Genomic DNA, 21,088 nt, shown 5'->3' on the forward strand with positions numbered 1-21,088 from the left:
TACCAGAAATAACAATAAGGAATAAATGTCACGGCCACTTCATTCAGATTTTGTGAGCAGACATTTAATTTATTTATGTATAATTTGTGTAATTTATCACAAATAATTCATATTTTGATATACAAATGTGCTTCCTTGTTTCTACAGGCAGCACTGAAGCAGAAAGAACTGGAGAAGAGTGTTCAGTGGGCCCAAGAGAATGACAAAACTCTACGGCAGATTCAAGAATCGCTGGCCAACACTGACCGTCATCTCAGTGCTTACCTGGCCGACCATATCGATGCCCAACAGATACCCCAGGAAGCTCAGGTATCCATCAGTGTGCCATGTAACGGTGTTACCGCCTATTTAATAATATTCAGACTTATATATTTAATCTCAAACCAGTAATAAAATATCAGACTTAATGTTCATATTAAAACAACCATTTCTTTGTAAGAAGTGAGCATATGTGGGTCACTGGTTAGTTCAAATTTTATTTACAGAAATATGAAATGTTCATGTTTCCTCTTTGGTGCTAATTGAACTTGGCAGACATGTGGCATCTTGACACATGAACAGACACACACACACAGGCATGCACACACACGTGCACACAACACTCCAACGAGGTGGTTTGCAGTCTTTTGATTCCAATGACATTTGAAATTCAGATGGGGGCAGGAATTAGGGAACAGTAATTGGAAATGATGAAAAGCAAGTAGTCAAAAGTGTTGAGTGAGCCTGCACATAGTGAGATTAGCTAAAACTAGTAACACATATCGGAAGAAAATTACTGAAGAAAAGTAATTTCTTTCAACCTTTTGTCGGAACAAGTACCTTCGTTTGATAACGCTAGCATAGCTGGCATTGCTGGAAACACCTGCCTCACGGTTTCTTATTCTTTTCAACATAATGTTCATACAATTCTGCCAATCAAGAAATAATGGCACTCAATTAAAAACTGGTGCAATACACACCACCACTGCAACACTGATATTCTCCTCTCACACATTCATACTGGAGGATGAAACCATGATTGGATTAGAGTGGGGTGGATAAGGAGATGTGATTACAGAGCACTTGGTATTGAAATAGAGAGAGGGGTGACTGCGCGCATGCGTACATGTCTTACTTGATTCATTGAAATTTTATTTCAATTTTGAGTTCCCGCAGTTATGAAAATAAGATAATCAGCGTAAAACGATCATTTGGCCTTGCTCGCATGTTCCTGTCATTCAGATGTGGAACAAACTAAAATTTGTTGTGAGGTTTGTTACAAGGTTGTTGCTTCATCTCGAGGCAACGCAACCAATTTTAGTCCTTTGAAGGCCAAATACCAAATGGTTTATGACCAAGCAATAAAGGAGCAGAAAAAGCCACAGAAAGTTTCGAGTACAATAGTCATTGTGGAAAAAAGAAAATCCTATTTTAAGTTCAGTAAAAGTAAATTCTTAAATAATTTCTTAACATGAATCCGTAAAATAATTGTGATTTTTGCCACAATCAAGCAGCCCCAGTGTGTGTGTGTGTGGTGTGTGTGTGTGTGTGTGTCTTTTCAAAGGGTTGCATGTTGTCAAAGGCTGCGCCCCACCCTGTCCTCCATCACTGATTCATTCTGCCCCCTTGTGGTTTGCTGGAGCCGGTACATTGTTTTGTTTTTCACACACAAAGATAATATTTCTAATTTTGTTCATTTTTATTGCGCGTTATTGTGTGTGTGTGTGTGTGTGTGGTGTGTGTGTGTGTGTGTGTGTGTGTGTGTGTGTGTGTGTGTGTGTGTGTGTGTAACAGAAAATCCATTCAGAGCTAAGCAGTCATGATGCGACTCTGGAGGAAATGAGGAAGAAGAGGCAGGACAAAGAGCCTTCCCAGAGAACCATGGGACAGATAGATCTAACCCAGGTGTGCACACTCACCTGCGCTTATTCCAGCATACAAATATATAATATGAACATGTTACGTGAATGTCATGCAAATTAGTCATTAAAACATTTTTTAAGCTTTAATTGTAAAATGGCAGCTAGTTAGGCTCATTAAATTGCCTCCTATATTAATGTCAAGAGCTAAAGTGCAATTGAGTATTTTAATTAGGTTAATTAGTACTTTTACACTTATACATTCATTTTAATGAGTAAAATAAGAATGCATATGAATAAGTCTATTTCTTCCCTCCAAAAATGCTTAGTTGACCCATCAACATTAAATCCATAATTAATTTTTTTTTAGAAAATGCTGACAGACGTGTGGACAAAGTTCAGGCTCTTTCAGAAGCCAGCCAACTTTGATGCTCGGCTGACAGAGTGCGAGCAGGCGCTGAACGGTGTCAAGGGCCAGGCAGGGTTGCTGGAAATCGGTAGTGTGGAGCACGACGTAGTGCAGTCGCAGCTGGAGCAGTGCATGGTGAGTAATGTGATCCCCGTGTCAGACAGGTTGGGGAGTAATTGGATGGACTGTTTCCACATTAAGCACCTGCTGCTTCTTTGGCGTCTAACAGAAATTGTACAAGGTGCTGAGTGAAGTGAAAGGGGAGGTGGAGACAGTGATAAAAACAGGCAGACAGATCGTCCAGAGGCAGCAGACTGAGCAGCCCAAAGAGCTGGATGACAGGGTGACCGCCCTTAAACTGCTCTACAATCAGCTGGGCTCACAGGTAGGCACACACAAACAGTTCGACACACACATTTATACACGTGAGGCCTCAACATGCGTGTTTTTCCACTGTGTGCAGGTAACTGAGAGTAAACTGGCCCTGGAGAAAATTCTAAAGTTGTCCCGAAAGTTGCGAAAGGAGTTGAACGGGCTGACGGAGTGGCTCGCCACCACTGATGCTGAGCTGACCAAGCGCTCCAGCGTGGACGGCATGCCCAGCGACCTCGATGCGGAGTTATCATGGGCACAGGTATTAAACATATCGCCAAAGAGCGCTTAGGAATTAGCCGTCTGTTTTTTCCTTACTCTTTTTTCCTTCCTATCAGTCCGTCCATGATGAGATGGAGAGGCGCCAGCCACAGCTGCAGGCCGTGGTGGACCTGGCGGAGGCCCTCAAGGCTTTGCTGCACGGTCACGGAAGTCTGGTGGATGACAAAGTCAGCCTGCTGCGATGTAACTGGATTGCTGTGACATCCAGAGCGGAGGAGTGGCTCAACCTGCTGCTGGTCGGTCACAGAATTAGAAAATCGTTGATGCTATTTTGACTTCTCAGAGCTAAAAATACCAGAGCGCTTAAAAATGGTTCATTATGGGCGTGAGTGCTGCTGTATGGGGAGATCAGCGGTTTCTCTATCTCTCCTCCCTCTCCTCGCTTGTCAGGACTACCAGCGGCAGATGAAGAAGTTGGATGGAGGGATTGCGGAAGTGAACGGGTGGATCGACGGAGCAGAGAAAAAGATGAATGAAATGGACGGTCAGGGACCCAACGATGCTGGGCTCAAGGTTCTGACCTTTACCTTTATATACAACGTGTACAGTGTGACGTGTTTCTGTCATACTACATTTTAGTACATACTATTTAGTGGAATGCTTCCAGGATCGTATTTTCTAGTGTGTGTGTGTGGTGTGTGTTTGTGGTTGCATCCTGCAGGTGTTGCGTGCTGAGCTGGAGCTGACGAGAGGTAAGATGGAGGAGGTGGGAGCTCTGGCCCAGGAGCTCATGTCCTCTAGGGGGGAGAACTGCCAGGCGCAGGTGCGTCCCAGAGTGGAGCAGCTCAACCAGAGATATGACACCATCGCACAACGCATCACCTGTGGCCTGGTAGGAAAGACATTAGTGATACCATGGGGTGCTATTATGAAACGTTCTGTTGCTCTTATCTCACATTCAGATGCTCCATATTTGGCTCATTTTTGCAGCATATGAAACAAAAGCTATGGTCTTAAATTTACCTCAAACTGCCTCCAGACAGTCCCTCATTTTCTCCAAACTCCTGCTAAATTTACTTCAAAGTCTCGCTGAAAACACTTCAGACTTCCTCGATAAACGCACTTTAATGCCCCACTTAGACTTCAAACTCTCCTAATAAATACACTTCACGCCTCCCCGTCTCAGATAAAATTTGCATCTTTGCAATCAACATGGTGCCAATGTGCGTACGTTTCAGACGGCAGCCTCAGCCAAGGAGCTGGAGCAATACCACAGTGAAGCCCAGATCTGGCTGGATCTCCTGGAGGAGGAGGTGAAACAGGGGGAAAATCTAAAGGAGGAGGACTTCCAGGAAAACAAGGTGGCCCACAAAAACACTGACCCACAGGTAATGATGGCTGCGGTTGACCGCCCACGGCTGAACGATGCATGTGTGTAGGACTGTGAAGAAGGTGCTGTGAAGGAGTTACTGATGAAGGGCGAGAATCTACAAAAGAGAGTTCCAGATGAGGACAAGAGAGAGCAGCTCAGACTCAAACACAACCAGCTCAATAGCAAGTACAACACTGTGAAGGTAACGTCCCCTCCCCTCCCCTCCCCCAACTGCATATGTGCCCCAAATCCACAATGTCTTTGTGCAACCTCTCTCTCTCTGTGTATATATATATACATGTGTGTGTAGGATCTGCGTGCACTGAGGAACAGGAAGGCCTTGGCCATCGCTCCCCAGTGGTATCAGTACAGGAGGAAGTCACATGACCTACTGGCCTGGTTGGATGACATCCAGCGCAGCGTGGACCAACTGCCCGACCCACCTGAAGGCGAGAGGGTCAAGGTAACGAGAGGCATGGGCAGGAATAACACAGTATTTTAATCACGCCATCCTAAAATAACCACGAGGCTTCAACCTGTTTGTTCCTTTGTCTTTCTCCACTGCGCAATTCTTCCATCTTTTTCTCCCTCTCGCACCCATTAAACCTGTTAATGAATTCTTCGTTCTCATTCTCGGTTGTGATCCACTTACGTTACGGAGGTTTCTTATTTCTGTGGTGATGCCAGACGTTTCCTCCTCCAGTGACGTTCCCACATTTACTGTGTAAACCACCAAATGTCATCGTGTCGCACCTTCACTTCTACCAAATAACAAACTCAGATATTTTCAATCTGTTTGTCAACGTACAATAATTCTTAAATGATACGAAATAATAATAATATGATTTTACCACACATTAAAATGTTAAAAATGAACTGAATCTAATTTGAATGTAGGTGAGATACGATTAAGTGCTCCAGAATGGGAAGGACCGTTTATTGTTGTGTTTATCTTTCCTGGTATCACTGACATCCTGCTGTCAGCGGTCCACGATGGCGCTCACCCAGACTCTCAGCTCCTTTTTAGTTCACCGCCCTCCCTGACTCTGTGTGTCTTTCACTTACAGATGATCACTATGACATTTCGCTAAGCGGACCTCTGACTCGCTCTCCTCAGAGTCGCCCGTCATTTCTGCAACTGAGATTCCTCACTGCCTGTCTGTCTGTCTGCTCATCAGTCTGTCTTTCTGTCTCTGCTTCTTCTCATGCTCGGCACCTTCTCCTTTGTACTTCATTTAAAAGCCAGAAACTGTACCCCTTCAGTACTAATAATAAAGTCTCAAGGCAGTGTGTGCCAGCACTTTTCATTTTAATATGTCATCAAATGGAAACACGCAGTGTGTGTCACTGCGAAACACAATATTTTATCCCTTTTGTTAGTGTGTTGTGTCATTGTTTGAGTGCACGTGGGTAAATCAGTGTGTTTTATTGTTTGTTTATGAATTGAATGTCAAAATGGGTGTGAATCTGTATTATTCAAGTACATCCACACGCCTCTCCGTGCTTACCCCCGATGTTTCTGGGCTGGAGTCCATACAGCGAATGACCTCTTGGTTGGTTTTCGTCCAATAGGAAATTGGCTCAGAGTTCGACAAGAAGAAGGAGGAGCTTAAGGAGGTGCAGGGCTTAGCCAGTCAGCTCTCACAGGCTGGAGCCGCCAATCTAGTGGAGCCCCGCCAGCTCCAGCTCAACAAGCGCTGGGTTGAGGTGGAGGGAAAGTTCATACCCTTCAAAAGACAAAGTGTGAGTTTTTGTAGGCTCAAATTTTGTATCTACTTTACTAACAGACAAAACTAATTCTTTAACCTAAGACTGCTATCTACGCTCCATACAGTTAAGAGAGGGTGTCTCTTAAATTACTTCAACTATTAGCATGAGCTACTCATATGACTAGGCTACCCAAGGCTTGATAAAACAGATAAGAGAGTTTAACCTATATAATACTACAATAATTGCAGTATACTTGATATATACTGCAGACAGCCACCAGAGTTTGAAGTTCGAGCAGTTTGAGGAGGTCTCATGCGTCAGCCATGGTCAACATACAGACAAAAGTGTTGCATCTGAGGTCTCATCAGGAGACCATTTGAAGGAAAGACAAATTTTTAATATTGATAATCACACAAGACATATTCTTTATAATTACTTCCGGGTTGAAGGAATAAAACACTTTTGTTAAGGTATGGGTGATGGAATGTAGTCCAATCAGCCGAAACATTTTCAGTTAGCAAGTTCCATTTTAGCATCGGCTGACTCAAGCAAAATGAGACTGTTGCCTTCAAATTCAAATTGCTTTTTTTGTGTTTATTTGCTTCATTTTCATGGTCTTATGTGTACATGTGAATTCTGTGCTCACATGTCTGAATCTCACTGGTTGCTCCTCTGTCCGACTGTCACTGCATGCCCCATCGCCTTGCCAACCGATCACATTGCACCCTTGCAGTTCTCCGATCTGCCAGGCACTGAAGATGTATGTATCTTGTCAAGTAGTCACACGACTCAGTCAACATACATTTTACACCACATGTTATCCACCGAATACACATCTGGAACTGGAAGAACTGGATTTAATATCGTTTTAATTTTGACTGAACACGCTAGGGCAGCTCTCAGGCCTCCAAGCTGCTCTCCTCAAGCTGTTTGAGCTCTTGAGTGCGTTGCTCAAGAGCACTTAAACAGTAATTGGTGCACTTCATCTCCCATGCAGCCCAAACCTGCCGCGTTTTCTCTGTAATAACAGGTTGGTTCCGCTCACACAATGCAGATGAGCACCCGTTAACAAGCGTCTCTGTGGACACTCAGCACGTCGATCAGAGACTGGGACACCGCACTCGGGTGTTTTTCTTCTTTTTAGCGCATCTGTAGACTCTCAGGAAGAGGAAAAGGTAGAGGAACACAAATATGAATTTTATAAGCTCAAAAAACAATATCAGATTTGAATATTACCCAATTCAATTTCACAATTGACCTGTTTAGTTGCTACAGCGACTCTAACAATCACATACACAAGGAGAGACAAAATATTGTCGACAACAAACAATTCCAAAAAGATTGGCACTCTGCTGCCTCATCACACCTATTGTAGTCCACTAAAACCAAAATAGAGCCCTTACTCATTGTCATCCCCTCTCAGCATGCGAGCAGCAGTGAATCATTGCAGCGTACGCTGCTTCGGCTCTCAGAGTGTATCAGAATGCTGCTGCATATCTTTTTTTTTACAGTGGTTTGGGGAAAAACAGTCCAGATGTGTGTTCAGTCTAGATGATGAGAGTGGACCAAACAAGTTGTTTCTTTTCTTTAATATCAGCGTCAGTTGTCAATGAAAACAACATGCTATTAAAAAAAATGACATCAACCCGGAGTCAGTTTTGGAACTCCAGTCTAGATTTGAGTTTCACTTTGAGGATATTTAGTAAAAGACAAGTCATTGTGACTTCAGTCTCCACTCTCAGCATCCAGATCTGGTTTATAAATCAGTAGGACACATTCAATTGCAAATAGGCACAAATGATGCCAGTGAATACTTAGATAGAAATGAAATTGTCGGTATTAATCTGTAGTAACTGTCATAAAACTGTTGATTAGTAACAAATGAGCCTGTCACACTGAGGCATTCGACAGCACAATGTGGCTTCATTTTGACATGACCATAAGGTTCCTTTAACTTTCTTAAAATTAAATGGGGCTTCATATATAACATTTGAAATTTAGATAATTTTATTCCTAAATTCCAGCTTTATGCCTTAATGACATTTGGCTGAATGGTTCAGATGGTAAAATGAGAAGAAGAAAATGAAAATGCTAAATAACAAAGACAATCCTTGTAAAGATGAAATGAATCATTGTGCAGCAGATTGGTTATGCAAAAACAGTGTGTATCTATATTTACTAGATCATTATCATTGATTTGGTTAATGTTGTAGCAGCTTAAGGGAAATGAGTACAGCTTGTGCTGTATAACAATAACGCTGTATATGCTCCAGTATTGGCGAACAAGTAATTATTAAGTCATATGTTATTTTCTTGGCCTCTGGGTAACTGTGATGAGGTATTGAAATGAAACTTTACTGCTATTCAGTGCAATATTTAAAAAGTTTATCTGGCACTGTCTCTCTCTGTGTACACACCTATTTCAATACTGCTGCATCACTTTTATCCAACTCAAGAGGGGGAAAAAAGCTACAGATGTCGTTTCCAGGTTTGGATAAGCTAAACTAACTAGCTCCATGTTTTTTCCTCCCATGGGAGCCCAGTGTGACAGAACTCAGGCTGCAGTTGGCACAGCGCTGATAATGAGCAGAGAAACTGGGATATTTAAATCCCCAGCCCCCCTTTTCACATTTTAACACCTTCGTGTGTCAGCCAGCAGGGCAAACTTCACCAAGGATGGAGGAGGATGTATTATGGGATTTTTGAGGGGGGTGACACACACAAAGAGTGAATGTCAGGAAAAGTTTAGTCTCGCATGAGCCTCTAAACCCTATGGAAATCACCACAACACCTTTTTAATGATTCAGCACTAGCACGTGTCTGCATCTTTGCTGCCAAAACAGTGCAGATACACCAGCTTGAGCGGCTTCATCCCCTCAAATGTAGCCGCTCCATTAGCTGCTTAGTGAATCAGCTTGTGCATTCTATCCTACTCATGTTCAAGGCCTTATTACTGTCACAGCAGGGAAACTTAAGGCCAGCAGCAATCATTAACTTTCCGCATGGCTCATAATAACGCACCTTTTTTTTTTTTGGTTTTGGTTAATTAAAGTGTCACTTAAGGTGAGAAACGTTTGCCCAGGTGATGGGAACATAACAATTAGAAGAGGTGACCTGAGGTGAGTGTTAATATGCCAGGATCTCTGCTCAGTAGTGCAGCAGGCAGCTTCATCTGCCACACTGCAGTGGAGGATTGTGTATCATGGTCAGAGGGGGAATGAAAAATTAATCCCAATTGCTGTTTCAAGAGATGACTCATAATCAAAGGCAGAAGCTTGAGGATGATCCTGATACACAAGAGATTAATGGTGTCTTTGAAGAGATCACATGCTATCTGAAAAATCCTTGAAAAATCTGGGCCTTCATTTATCTACATTAGGAGGGCATTATCTGAATATGAACCGCTCCATGGAAGAGCTGCATCCGTAAAGGATCAGTACACAAATATGGAGAGTCAGTCTTATTTTTTCTTCTGTTTACCTTCATCTTGAAGAAAGGACAGGCAGAGTTTCTTTGTCTGTTAAGCATTTCTGCAGCTTCACAGCAAACAACTGAACAAGCCACAGAAGAACTGACAAATCTATTCATTAAAAAGAAACAAAATCATTTTTTTTCTATCTCAGCTGAGATATGCGAAGCGCTCGAGCTTTTGAAAGGATGCAAAGGGCGCCGGTTCACACTCTTTCATATCTTGCTGCTTGTTCAGATTTAGATTCTTTTAATATATATTTTTTAGTGTTTGATCTAGAACATTATACCACTAGTTTGCTTTGAAGCTGACTTAAAAAATATGTGGCTGAACTTTTTTATTTAAAAACTTTGAAACATGTTATTTTAGAGTCGATGATTTGAACAAATTCATGATGTTTTTCTCCCGATGTTGTGTGTTTGTGGACGTGTTGGTGTTGGCATTTCCCCTGTACATACGCGTGTGTGTGCAGGAATACCTAACAGAGCTGCAGGCGTTGCTGCAGTCGGTGTCAGAGACGGACTTCAAGCTGAACTCTCCTGAATACTGGCCTGCAGCGTATTATAACCTGCCTCAGCAAGAGCACTGCCTGAAGGTCAGCACAGCTTTACTCCTGCCTGCCTGTCGCAGAAACACGGCTCTAAATCTCCCAAGCAGTTAGGAGGGAAACTGAGCCAAAAATGAAATGAAATCAAATAAAATGAAGTTTGCTAATGCAGCAGTGTCCATTTGCACCATTTATCCTCTTGCTATGCTAAACAGGAGGTGAAGGAGAGCATTGACGCCCTAAAAGGTCCAGTAGGGGAAGCTTTGGCACGCAGAGAGCAAATGCTGTCTGGGGCTCGAGCTACGGAGGGCCAGAGGATCCAAGACACCACCTCCCTCCTCAGTACCAACTGGGACAAACTCAACAAACTCCACCAAGACCGATTCAAGTAAGGACAGGCAGGGGAGAGGCTTCCAGATCTGACTATTTATATGCACTGTGATTTCATAAAAGATTGACTCACTGTGTTTATCCAACAAGGCGTTGGCAGGACTGCAACTGCAAGTGGCAGAAGTTTATTTCAGATCAGAAGGTGATGGAGGAGTGGCTGATTGGCGCGGAGAGCGCTTTGAAACTGGGCGAGAGTGAGCCAGCAGCACACAGACAGCACCTCAGGGTAAAACATGCTAGCGCGCGGGCGCACACACACACACACACACACACACACTTGAGTGCTTGACTTTAGACTCTGCATGTGGTTCTGAAAAGCTTATCACAGCAGCCCAACGTTAACAATCACACACACTCCAACTGCAACAAATGATCAACTTATGGGGACATGCATTCATATACAGTCTTTCACATGCAGTGTTTATCTACTGTGATGTAAAAAGCCAACCTTCTACACAATATTCAGTTCCTTTTTCATAATCCTCTGCTTTTACTGTTTGGGGTTGATATAGCACTGAAATGTCAAAGTTGATGACATACTATTACAAAAAGTGTTGAGTCTGTATTGACACTGATTCCACATTTTCCAATCTCATTGTTTGTTGTGTCTGAGTGAATATTAATAGCACACTTAAGTGTTGATGGTTCATAATGGTGGATGTTTAAATCACACAGTGTTGCATGCAGTGTAAACAGCTGGCTGGTCAAATGTTTACTAGTCTATGAGGTTCTTATTTCAATGTTGCCATGTTATATCACATCTTCAGCGTTCTCTGTTGGTGCTCTGGAGTATATCTAATTTAAGCTGTCTGACTCACTGTGAATTGGTCAAAGCTTAAAATATCTGCTATTATATTATAAAAAAAATTTAAATCCTGCATTTTGCCACATTAAACTCTATTTTCCCAAAGATGGCATCTCTTAATTTATCACATTACAGTGTGATGTTTCCCATCAAATAGAGCCAAAGTGAATCGTGGTGACACGGTTTGATGGCATGTGCACCAGATCATGTCAGCATGATTGGCCATGTCACATTTCATTGCTGTGATATGGAATCTGCCCTTCCATGCGGAATGCAGCTTCAGTTTTGGCAGGAAAATAAATAAAAATAAAGATGGAAAAAGCTCAAGAAAGAGAGCTCGGACTTGCTCGAGGGCTCCTCAGCAGCATCAGTGGACAATGGAGATGAAGTGTGATTCTTCCTCAGCTGAAATACGCTGAGCAACTTTCTGACCATCCATGTGTCTGAAACACTTTTGTGCAGAAGAGCTTGTATAGTGTGTGTGTGTGTGTGTGTGTGTGTGTGTGTGTGTGTGTGGGTCTGTTACCTCAGATCTCTCACCTGAACTCTTCATATTTATGCATTTATGGGGACACCATCGTTTCACTGGGCAGTACCTGTAGCAATAGGTTGCCTGTTTGTGTTTCTTTGAAATGTGTAAGTTATTTTGTCTGTCTTTGGCTCTTCCGGGCCATCACTCATCATGGGTCAGCGTGTTTGTCTGTGTGTCTAGGACCTGACAGAAGCCATTCCCATCCAGGAGGTGGTGATGTGCCGAGTGAACTCCACTGGAGAGGACATATGCAAGTTGAGCACGCCAGATGATGCCTCTCGGCTTCAAACACAGCTCAAATTCCTCAACACACATTGGGCTAATGTCTGTCAGCAGCTCAACGAGCGGAAGAGAAGGTGCGTGTGAATGGCTGCAGGGCACAAATAAGCCACATGTTTCCTGTTTTCTAGTGTCTTTTCTATTTTTGGTTTTTGGTTTTTTGTCTATTGAGGGATACCACTGTTAGATAACACACTCTACGGTGGCTTGTTGGTTTGAAAATCTAAGTTACTGGCTGAAGGACAAATTCCTGTTTTGTTTTGTTAGCTTTACACAGAGATTAGGAGATGATTGTCAAAATCACTGTGTGTCTGTTATACTGTGATCTAATTTTTTTTTATGCAACTATAGAGCAGAGCAGTGTTGAGATGGAGAACCAGCCACATAAAAGTCTGATGCGGATGTTCTCTGGTTGGGGAATCAAACTAAAATAACTCAGTGTGCCATAGATGAAGACTTTGCTCCGCAAGGACACGTCTGTCGCCGGGATGTGTCTGACTTTTCTTTTGTTGTGTTGTGGCTGCTTTTCAAATGTGCAGGTCAGCAGAGGCACATTCAGCAGCTGCAAGTCTCCAGGAGGACATGGGCTCAATGCTGGGCTGGCTGGATAAAGCAGAAAGTGTCCTGGCTGTTCCACTGCATCCTGCAGAGCCACAACACATCAGAAATACTCTGAGCAAAGTCCAGGTACCAATGTTGCTTCAAACAGCAGTTTAAATGGTCCAATGAGCTCTGTGTGTGTGTAGGTTGAATAGTAATCTAATTTAGCTGCTTTCATATTATAAATGAGTTTGTTGTTATTACCCTTTGAAAAATCAACCAAAAAAGAAATTAACATGCCTTCATGTGTGTGTTGCTTTGTATAACTGAATTGCGAGGACATTATGGGTTCCATTGGGATGCGCCAATATTTCATCCTGAAATTCAACCTTGAAAATACTTGGTTACAGCGCACGTGTGTGTGTTTGTGTGTACATTATTAGATTGAAAATGCTTGTGTCCTACATTGAGCTGCTGCTGTGGATTTTTTTTATTGAGTGAATTGTGTGTGTGCCCTGTGTGTGCCCTGTGTGTGCTAGGCACATGTGGAGGAGCTTCCTTCCAAGAAGGCGGCGATGGAGCATCTGAACTCTCGACACAGACAGATAACAATTCCTGCCGACAGACAGAGAGACATCAGGACCATTAACACTCGCTGGGCCGAGGTCAGCAGCTGCCACTGTGAATAAAGCAGCCATATTTTCCAAGCGAAACACTTACATTTACCCAACAAAACAGCATGTTGTGTAAGGATTCCACACACATGAAGGTGTCCTGACATGGTAAAAATCAGACATGTCTGCTCACGGTGGTCCAGATAGTGAGTTTTATTCCCATAGTAGAAAGAAAATCTTGCTTCAAGCTGTTATATTCTTCACTGAAATTCTATTCATTTATCCTCTATGCAGATGACACTCTTGCTTTGCTAATTAAGTTGCAATCAAAAACATTAATGTTAATATTTACAAATTGTGAGAGTTGTGCAGGAAAACCCCAATAACTGGATAATGTAGTTGAAACCAAAATAAAAGGTTGTTGATGTAAGTCAATGACTTATTAGCTTAAATCATAAGCAAAGGAGAAATATTCAGAAATGTCTTTTTAAATTTTAGGTGTCTAGAGCTCTGCCTGAACGTCAGCTGGAGATCGAGGGTCTGCTGATGGATCTTGAGAAACTTCAGAGTCAGCTGGATGACCTGTCAGCCTGGGCTACCAGCACCAGAACCAAGCTAGAACAAAGTCCGGAGGAGCAGCCACCCAAGGTCGGATAAATCCTGCGAAAAACAATTCTTCTGCATTTGTCTGTTGTTCAGTTTATGTGGGGCCAACTTGTTTTCATTTTTTTTATAGTTAAATGAGGAAGTGCAAGTCAAGGAGCCGATCATTGAGTCTGTTTTAAATCAAGCGAATCAGCTGTACAAGGACAGTCCTCCCAACCAACCAGACAAGGTGAGTAAATAAAACACTGAGAGAAGAATCACTTTTCACTAAATCTACTCCTGCTCTTTCAAATCAACACTAGCTAATTGTCTCAAATCAAATTTAACATCAAATCAAATTTAACATATTAAGATCACTAATGTAGGACAGGGGACACGGCACCCTTTGAATATCAAAACCACTAGAATATACCTGACTTGTTGTAGTTCATGAAATTATAACATAATTGAATCAATTTCATCAGTTAATCAACGCTAACTATTATTCCTCTCTGCCTGTGGTGACAGATGAAATATACCAAGCTGAAGGAAGACTGGATGGTGATTGTAGAGCTGCTGCGGCAGCATAAGGAGAGGACAGCGGAACTGCTCCTATCCAAAAAAACCAGTGAGACTTTTTTTTAAATTCTGTGAATAATTCTGTATAAACAGGTTTATCGGTACGTTATAGGACTTATTGTGTGTGTGTGTGTGTGTGTGTGTGTGTGTGTGTGTGTGTGTGTGTGTGTGTGTGTGTGTGTGTGTGTGTGTGTTTCAGGTGAGGCTTTGACAGGAAGTTCCGTGCCTGAATCTGCTGCCCTGGCTCAGTTCAACAAGTCCTGGGCAGAGCTGAGCGATTGGTTGGCCATGTTGGACAACATGGTGCACAACAAGCGTGTGGTGGTGGCTGACCTGGATGACATCAATGAAAATATTGGCAGGCTCAAGGTTTTCATCACTCTAAATCATATTTTTAGCAAAACGAGCAGAGCGGGACCTGCAGTGATGAAAGTTGGGTTAGCATTGGTCTGCTGAAGGCTTGCCAAGAGATTTCGTTTCATCATTAGTACAAGCAGGGAAATGTTTCCCATACAGTGTTTTATATTGCTTTAAATGTTTGGAACACATCTATGAATGTAAGTCTATTGATTTATTTATTTACGTGTCTTCTTATTTACCAGGTTTCTCTACAGGAGCTGGAACAGCAGCGCCCTCTCCTGGAGAAACAGGTCACAGCTGCCCAGAATCTGAAAAACAAAACCAGCAACCAGTATAGCCGCAATGCTATTACAGAACGCAGTATGTCTCATGCATTCACTGACCTCTTCTTCTGTGAAAAATTATATTTTCCCTTGAGAAACAATACCATCTGTTACCGAAACTGCTAGAGTCTCAAGTCTATCCACTCATATGTAGATACACAATTACCCACATCAAGTGGAACAACACTCCCCTGTCAGAATATTAATTACTTATTTCACACTTTAGTGTAATGTATGCACAAAAGTTAGTTTTAGTCTGCTGAGAGTAAGCCTTGATATGGAGGCTTGCTCTCAATGGTACCCTGCATTCAATAGAGAATTGAGATGGTGATGAGTAGAAAGCAGCTATTAGGGATCTTGTTTTGGTTTGACAAAAACAAAATAATCCTCTGGCACAGACTGCATACATTTCCTTTCATTGCTAATAATTGGTCCCACTAAGCAGCAGCCATTTCAAAGTTATGTCTGCACATCTTCTGTTTCTCTCTCCTCAAGACAAGTATTATATGTGTGTATCAAATGCTCCCATATTTTATTCTCAGATGACTGAAAGCTCATTTTTATTAAAGCACATCACAAAGCCAAGGCTGCATTTGAAGACTTTTTGTTGCATCGGGATTTATACTGATGAATGTTGGTTTGAGTGACGCAGGGTCTTATTCACAAGAGCCCCGTTTTCACTCGTGTAGCTTACCCCATTGAAACTATCAAATATACTGAATGTCCCAGAAGTTAATGTGAAATCAAATTTACCAAGAAGAGCATGATTTTTGAATATGTAAATGTTTTCATAAGGTGTAAACCACAATATTTATCACACAATGTGATCTAGACAGCCTAAGCCCTTGCTTAAGTTGGTAACATTTACACCTGAACTAGATGGGGCAGGCTATATATCATTGTTTTTCTGGACAGTTAATCAGCCATACATTTGATGATTGTAAATATGTTGAGACCACCTTTTTTGTCCCTGTAGTTGACAGACTTCAAGCACACTGGGAGGACTCTCACACCAAACTCTTGGACAGAATGAAACAGCTCCACAACATGCAGCAGGACTCCATCGACTGGCTGGATGCCAAGAAAAGGGTGGATGTGCACATCAGTCGAGCCAGTGATAGGTTGGAATCCTGGCTTGAGATTACCTACACGGTGGATGAGCTAAAGAAACAAAATGCTGAACTCAAGGTTGGTCTTGAATTACCGACTTTACAAATGCATCAGGTATCTGCAGGTTTAAATTGGTGAGAGAGACAACTACTACATATTTATCACTAACCTGGATTTCCTCCCCTACAGGTCTTCATGAAAGAGCTGCAGCAGTGGCAAGGTCAGGTGGATGAAACCAATGCCCTTGCTGACAATCTGCTGACCTTGTACGCCAATGACGACACACACAAGGTCACCCAAGTCAACAACAACATGATGGCCACGTGGACACACATTAGCAAGCGGTAATGCTGTATGTTGATTATCACCACCTGAATATTGAATGACTTTCTTGATCAGTGTGGAAGTGAAGAGACTTAGTTTAAATGGCCTTACATTGTGTAGCTGTGTAACTTCTGAGCTTTGCTCTTTTTTATTCATTTAGCCATAGTTGTTGTGCAGATGATGCCATCTTGTATGTTCGGGGGCACAAAATTCAAAAGTCTGTAATTTTGCTGTTTCATTTAATTCAACCAAAGCTTCTTGTGCTTGTGCATGTGGGTACTCAGAGTTTTTGTTGTACGAGTGGAAAATTGAATGCGTGAGAGGTTACTTCTGTAATTTCTGCCAAATGTCACTCCAGCGTCTCAGACAGAAAGACGGCTTTGGAGGCAGCTTTGAAGCTCCTGCAGCAGTTCTACCTCGACCTGGACAAGTTCCTCAACTGGCTGACTGAGGCTGAGACAACATGCAATGTCCTGATAGATGCCACCAACAAAGAGAGACTGCCAGAGCAGCCAGCAGCCAAGAACCTCCTGGCACAGTGGAAGGTAGGACCCTCTCACCATGCACATGGATCCCCCTTCCCCAGTGTGCAGCTGGATTTATTGTGGAATTGGCTTTTCTGTTAAAGTCTGTTATTTTACTGAATAACTCAAAGGAAAGTAATTTGGAAGCCAAGCAAAAAGTATATTCATGTTCCCTACCACTGCTATTATTATGCAGAAAAAATGAGCAATCCAGGGCAGCCACATGAGATCAGAGAGTGCTGGGCAAAGTGGTTCTCCACAGATGTCTCATGGAATTGTTCTTCCCCCCAACCAATATGTTGGTTTGGATGCATTTAAGTACTGTCGACAAAATCAGTAAAAACTAAAGATATAGTCATTTATTCTGGCTGCCCATTTGCAAGCAGTTTTTGGGCTGTGTTGTGGATCATCACGCTCATTTGAAAGATGCAGTTGTGTGAAGAGCACAGAGCAGCATCACCTTCAAATACTGAGCATCCTGACGGATCAATTTGATTGACAAGTGATCGTAGGAAACGCGAAATGTCGCTGATAATGATGGTAACGGTGTCGTATACGACATTTCGCTCTACGTTGGAGACACTGCTCATCTTCCTCACAGCTGGTATGAAAGGAATGCTGACAGGGCGACATGGTGTGATTTCATTGGCCACTTGATGCCTGGAAGTCTAATGCAGATCACTCCCACTGCCTTGTGGGTGTTGAAGGGAAGGCTCTGTTCAGCAAGAGAACATATTTTGACCCTCGGCCTTCACCCTGCACCCACGCACATGCATGCATGCGCACGGACACGCATACAACACACAATAACTGCTGCAAAGGGCACACACACACACACACACACACACACGTACAGACGTTTTTCAAAAGAATGTTCAACTAAGCATCACAAATTCATGGACTTCCTTTTCACATGCAGCTTCCAGCACAACAGCAGCGCTGTGAGCAAAGCTGTGATAACTTCTGTGTTAAATTATAGTTATAATGGCACCAGAGCATTTTAAGAGCAGACAAGCACACGGGCTCCAGTGCAACGCTGTATGCAGATAAGGTTTAATTGGAAAACGAGCACACTAATCATTTTATTCATCCTTTCAAGTTCTTTAAATCTTCCTCCCCCTCTTGTCCTCAGTCTGACTCATGCTTTCTCTGTACTCTAACTCTCCCTCCATCTCCATGACTTTCCCTCCCTTTTCATCTCCAAATCTTTGTCACGCTTCCACACACACTTAGAACGGGATCGTTCTCATGCAGTCCTAAATCGAGTTAATCTTCAGGGAACAGATGGAAGAAAATGCTACTTTTACTTGTCTAGTTTTTGGGAATACTGAGTAAAGTTTTGAGGATGCCCCGCCGGAAGGTCTACCACGTACAGGTTAGGAAGTCAAACTAGAGATTATATTGTTAATTTGTGAAGAATGTCTAGTGTCAAAGAGAAAGGCTTCATGTGAATTCTGTATACGGTAAATTAGAATATCTATAAATATATATGTAAAAAATAGATTTTTCTGGAAACAATTATCCGATTTCTATACAGTCAACTTGTGTGTTTTCATGTTTTGAACCTTTTTCTATTTCAACGTTAATTTGTTTCACTCTTGTTTTACAAATAAAAGCCCAAAATCAAACTGATTCCAGGTTCACTGTGGCATTCAGTGTCCCACCAGACAAAAAAAGGCAAAGCCATGTTGAGGCGTCAATAAATACTTAAGCCACCTTTTGGAAAGGAAGGCATCAAAGTTTAAGTTCACAGCACCTGCTCAGTGTTCAAAGACATCCGAATATTTAGCTCACAGGAGAAACTACAAGAAATGTTCCTGTAGAATATATTATAATTTAATATCACACTCTGCTTTCACCGTGTTCACTGCTTTCTATTTGTTCTATTTCTCTTGATGTCCCATTCTGTGGTGCAATGACCCACTTTTCCCTCAGGGAGTATTAAAATTTCATGTTTTCTAATTTCTCTTTAAACCTTCAGCGAGTGCAGTTTCCTTTTAAAGGCTGTTTCTTCTTTAGGGGCCTCTTTTTTTTAAATGCATTTGTGGATTTGCAAATATGGTATAATTTCTAATGCAGTTTTATACAGCAAGCAGTCAGTGTAACGTGGAATTGGAATAAAGATACAGCTCTGGTAATGGCTTTTCAGACAGAATTCCTTTTAGAAAATAGGCATCAATTTTACTATTTAATTCATTATAGCAGTAGAAAAATAAAAATCCAAAAGAACTGAAGTTGCGCATCAAATACATTACAGTGGGTAAAAGTCACGATGTGTCATTAAATATACTGTACTTTTCAGTGTGTTTAGTTCCTGGAGCTGTGACATTTTAGGAAAGCTTGGCAGTTAGTCACTTTGTACAGAGGTAATGTGTTCTGCAAAGGTCTTCCTTGTTAAATTATTTAGCATTTAATTTGCATACCCAATTGCCAGTGATTGACATTACATTTCCTGCTGTCTTTTTCCTGAACTTTTGGTATTTTTCACGTTTGTACCAAAATGGTAGTGCTCAGATTCACTTTTTTTTTTTACTGTATGCACTTGGCTCTCCTGGGGCCTTCTTATCAGAGTATTTACACTAATGGATTAGCGAGATGGGCCCGCCACTGTCAGCTACCAGCTTCCGCTGCGATGAATGGTACAACGTGACATTTTGGCGCGACAAAAGGTTTCATCCACCGTGCATTAAGACTTGTGTTACCGCTGAGTCCCAGGGATTGCAGCTTTTACGGAGTAAATCACACTCTCAAATCCCGATCCCATTACGGCACACTCAGTGCAGTGAGGAAAGTGAATTCTTGAAGGATGGCTGCTGCTATTACCAGGAAAATGAAATGTATGCGTGCCTGTGTGTGTCTGCATTACCTACAGGACCTTCAGGCGGAGATTGACAGCCACACAGAGCTCTATCACTCTCTGGATGAGAATGGGCAGAGGATTGTAACCTCGCTTGGGGACACGGAGGATGCCGCACTGCTCCGGAGACGACTGGACAACATGAGCCAGCGCTGGAACGACCTACGCACCAAGACTCTCAGCATGAGGTGAGGGGAATCTGGGGTTTTCTGCCGGTGGAGTTAAGAAATGCAAATGTTGTCTGTTATTGAAAACCACGTTTGTTTTCAAGGGCCCACCTGGAGTCAGAGATGGCGCCGTGGAAGAGGCTTCACATGTCATTGCAAGAGCTCTTGAATTGGTTGCGGCTTAGAAATCAGCAGCTGGAGAAAGAACCCCCTGTGGGTGGAGATGTCCCTGCAGTACAGGCACAGCTGGATACACACAGGGTAAGCAGACACATGATTTCAGTTTCCTGGGTATTTTTTGTGTCATTTTTTAGAATAAATAAGCAGTGTTTTTGCACTCTTAGCAGTATTGGATGAGCTGATGGACTCAGCAGTTTAGCTAAAAAAATGTGATGTGAAAAGTATTGTTTAAAAAAAGGAATGATCATTTTTCCTGACAGTGATAGTCTACTGTCTTTGTGAAGCTTTAGCTCAATTTGCTAACCAGTACATTAAGCCTGTTTTAATACCTGCATGATAAAAGATTTGGTTCTTTCATTGCAGCTGTTTATGTTTGACGCAGACTTGGTATCTCTCTGATTGACGTTATGCAAATCAGACCCTGGGCGAATTCAAATATTCATAGAGTTTTAATGGAAAAGCATTTCAGTGCCGTTTTTATGCCGTATGTGTGAGATGATGGGTTCTGCTGATTTGGTCATGCCACTTGTTAATCTGCTGTAATTCTGGACAGTGGAGTTTTTGCATATTGCATTCAAAAAGGGTTTCAATCAAAGAGTTCCCCACCGGGGGTGTATAACATACTCACATATTTGCAGCATCTGCACATAAGCAATATTTTTAGAATATTCCAGCAGTTTTCTCATTGCTAACCCAGAACAATCCATTAATGACAGAGTTCACTTAATAGAGGAGGAAAAACAATTAAATCAATGCAATGTACAATGTAGAGACATGGATTTAGGACATAAAGAGAACACTGTAGATATTGTAAGTACAAAAGGGCTGAAATAATGTATGTGCCACAGGAAACTGAATTTGAATAATTTTGTCTGATTTGAATTTAATTATTATATTTTTTTGAATTATTGCATTGAAAATTAGAATCTGAAGAGAAAATAAGTCTTTGGAATATTGAGTCCAGTTTCCTAATATTTTGT

At 42.1% G+C, this 21,088-nt stretch overlaps 1 protein-coding gene across 18 annotated transcripts in view; it reads left to right on the top strand.

The window, feature by feature from the left end:
* Positions 1–21,088, top strand: part of dmd (dystrophin) — a 167,528-nt gene that overhangs the window by 104,278 nt on the left and 42,162 nt on the right. For 12 of the 18 annotated variants that reach the window (XM_057026113.1, XM_057026114.1, XM_057026123.1 and 9 more), the window contains 29 exons: positions 148–309; positions 1,774–1,884; positions 2,209–2,382; positions 2,477–2,632; positions 2,711–2,881; positions 2,958–3,137; positions 3,292–3,414; positions 3,563–3,733; positions 4,080–4,202; positions 4,281–4,415; positions 4,524–4,676; positions 5,786–5,956; positions 6,657–6,683; positions 9,865–9,987; positions 10,155–10,327; positions 10,420–10,555; positions 11,847–12,022; positions 12,485–12,632; positions 13,025–13,150; positions 13,598–13,747; positions 13,836–13,934; positions 14,213–14,312; positions 14,463–14,632; positions 14,866–14,983; positions 15,923–16,134; positions 16,246–16,400; positions 16,739–16,925; positions 19,777–19,949; positions 20,033–20,189. In XM_057026113.1, the coding sequence (XP_056882093.1) occupies positions 148–309; positions 1,774–1,884; positions 2,209–2,382; positions 2,477–2,632; positions 2,711–2,881; positions 2,958–3,137; positions 3,292–3,414; positions 3,563–3,733; positions 4,080–4,202; positions 4,281–4,415; positions 4,524–4,676; positions 5,786–5,956; positions 6,657–6,683; positions 9,865–9,987; positions 10,155–10,327; positions 10,420–10,555; positions 11,847–12,022; positions 12,485–12,632; positions 13,025–13,150; positions 13,598–13,747; positions 13,836–13,934; positions 14,213–14,312; positions 14,463–14,632; positions 14,866–14,983; positions 15,923–16,134; positions 16,246–16,400; positions 16,739–16,925; positions 19,777–19,949; positions 20,033–20,189 (4,260 nt within the window). The remainder of the gene's footprint in view (positions 1–147; positions 310–1,773; positions 1,885–2,208; positions 2,383–2,476; positions 2,633–2,710; positions 2,882–2,957; positions 3,138–3,291; positions 3,415–3,562; positions 3,734–4,079; positions 4,203–4,280; positions 4,416–4,523; positions 4,677–5,785; positions 5,957–6,656; positions 6,684–9,864; positions 9,988–10,154; positions 10,328–10,419; positions 10,556–11,846; positions 12,023–12,484; positions 12,633–13,024; positions 13,151–13,597; positions 13,748–13,835; positions 13,935–14,212; positions 14,313–14,462; positions 14,633–14,865; positions 14,984–15,922; positions 16,135–16,245; positions 16,401–16,738; positions 16,926–19,776; positions 19,950–20,032; positions 20,190–21,088) is intronic. The other 6 variants (XM_057026108.1, XM_057026111.1, XM_057026116.1 and 3 more) reach the window with 2 other exon arrangements.

The sequence above is a fragment of the Takifugu flavidus genome, chromosome 3 (assembly GCF_003711565.1).
Source record: "Takifugu flavidus isolate HTHZ2018 chromosome 3, ASM371156v2, whole genome shotgun sequence".
In the NCBI taxonomy this organism is placed as follows: domain Eukaryota; kingdom Metazoa; phylum Chordata; class Actinopteri; order Tetraodontiformes; family Tetraodontidae; genus Takifugu; species Takifugu flavidus.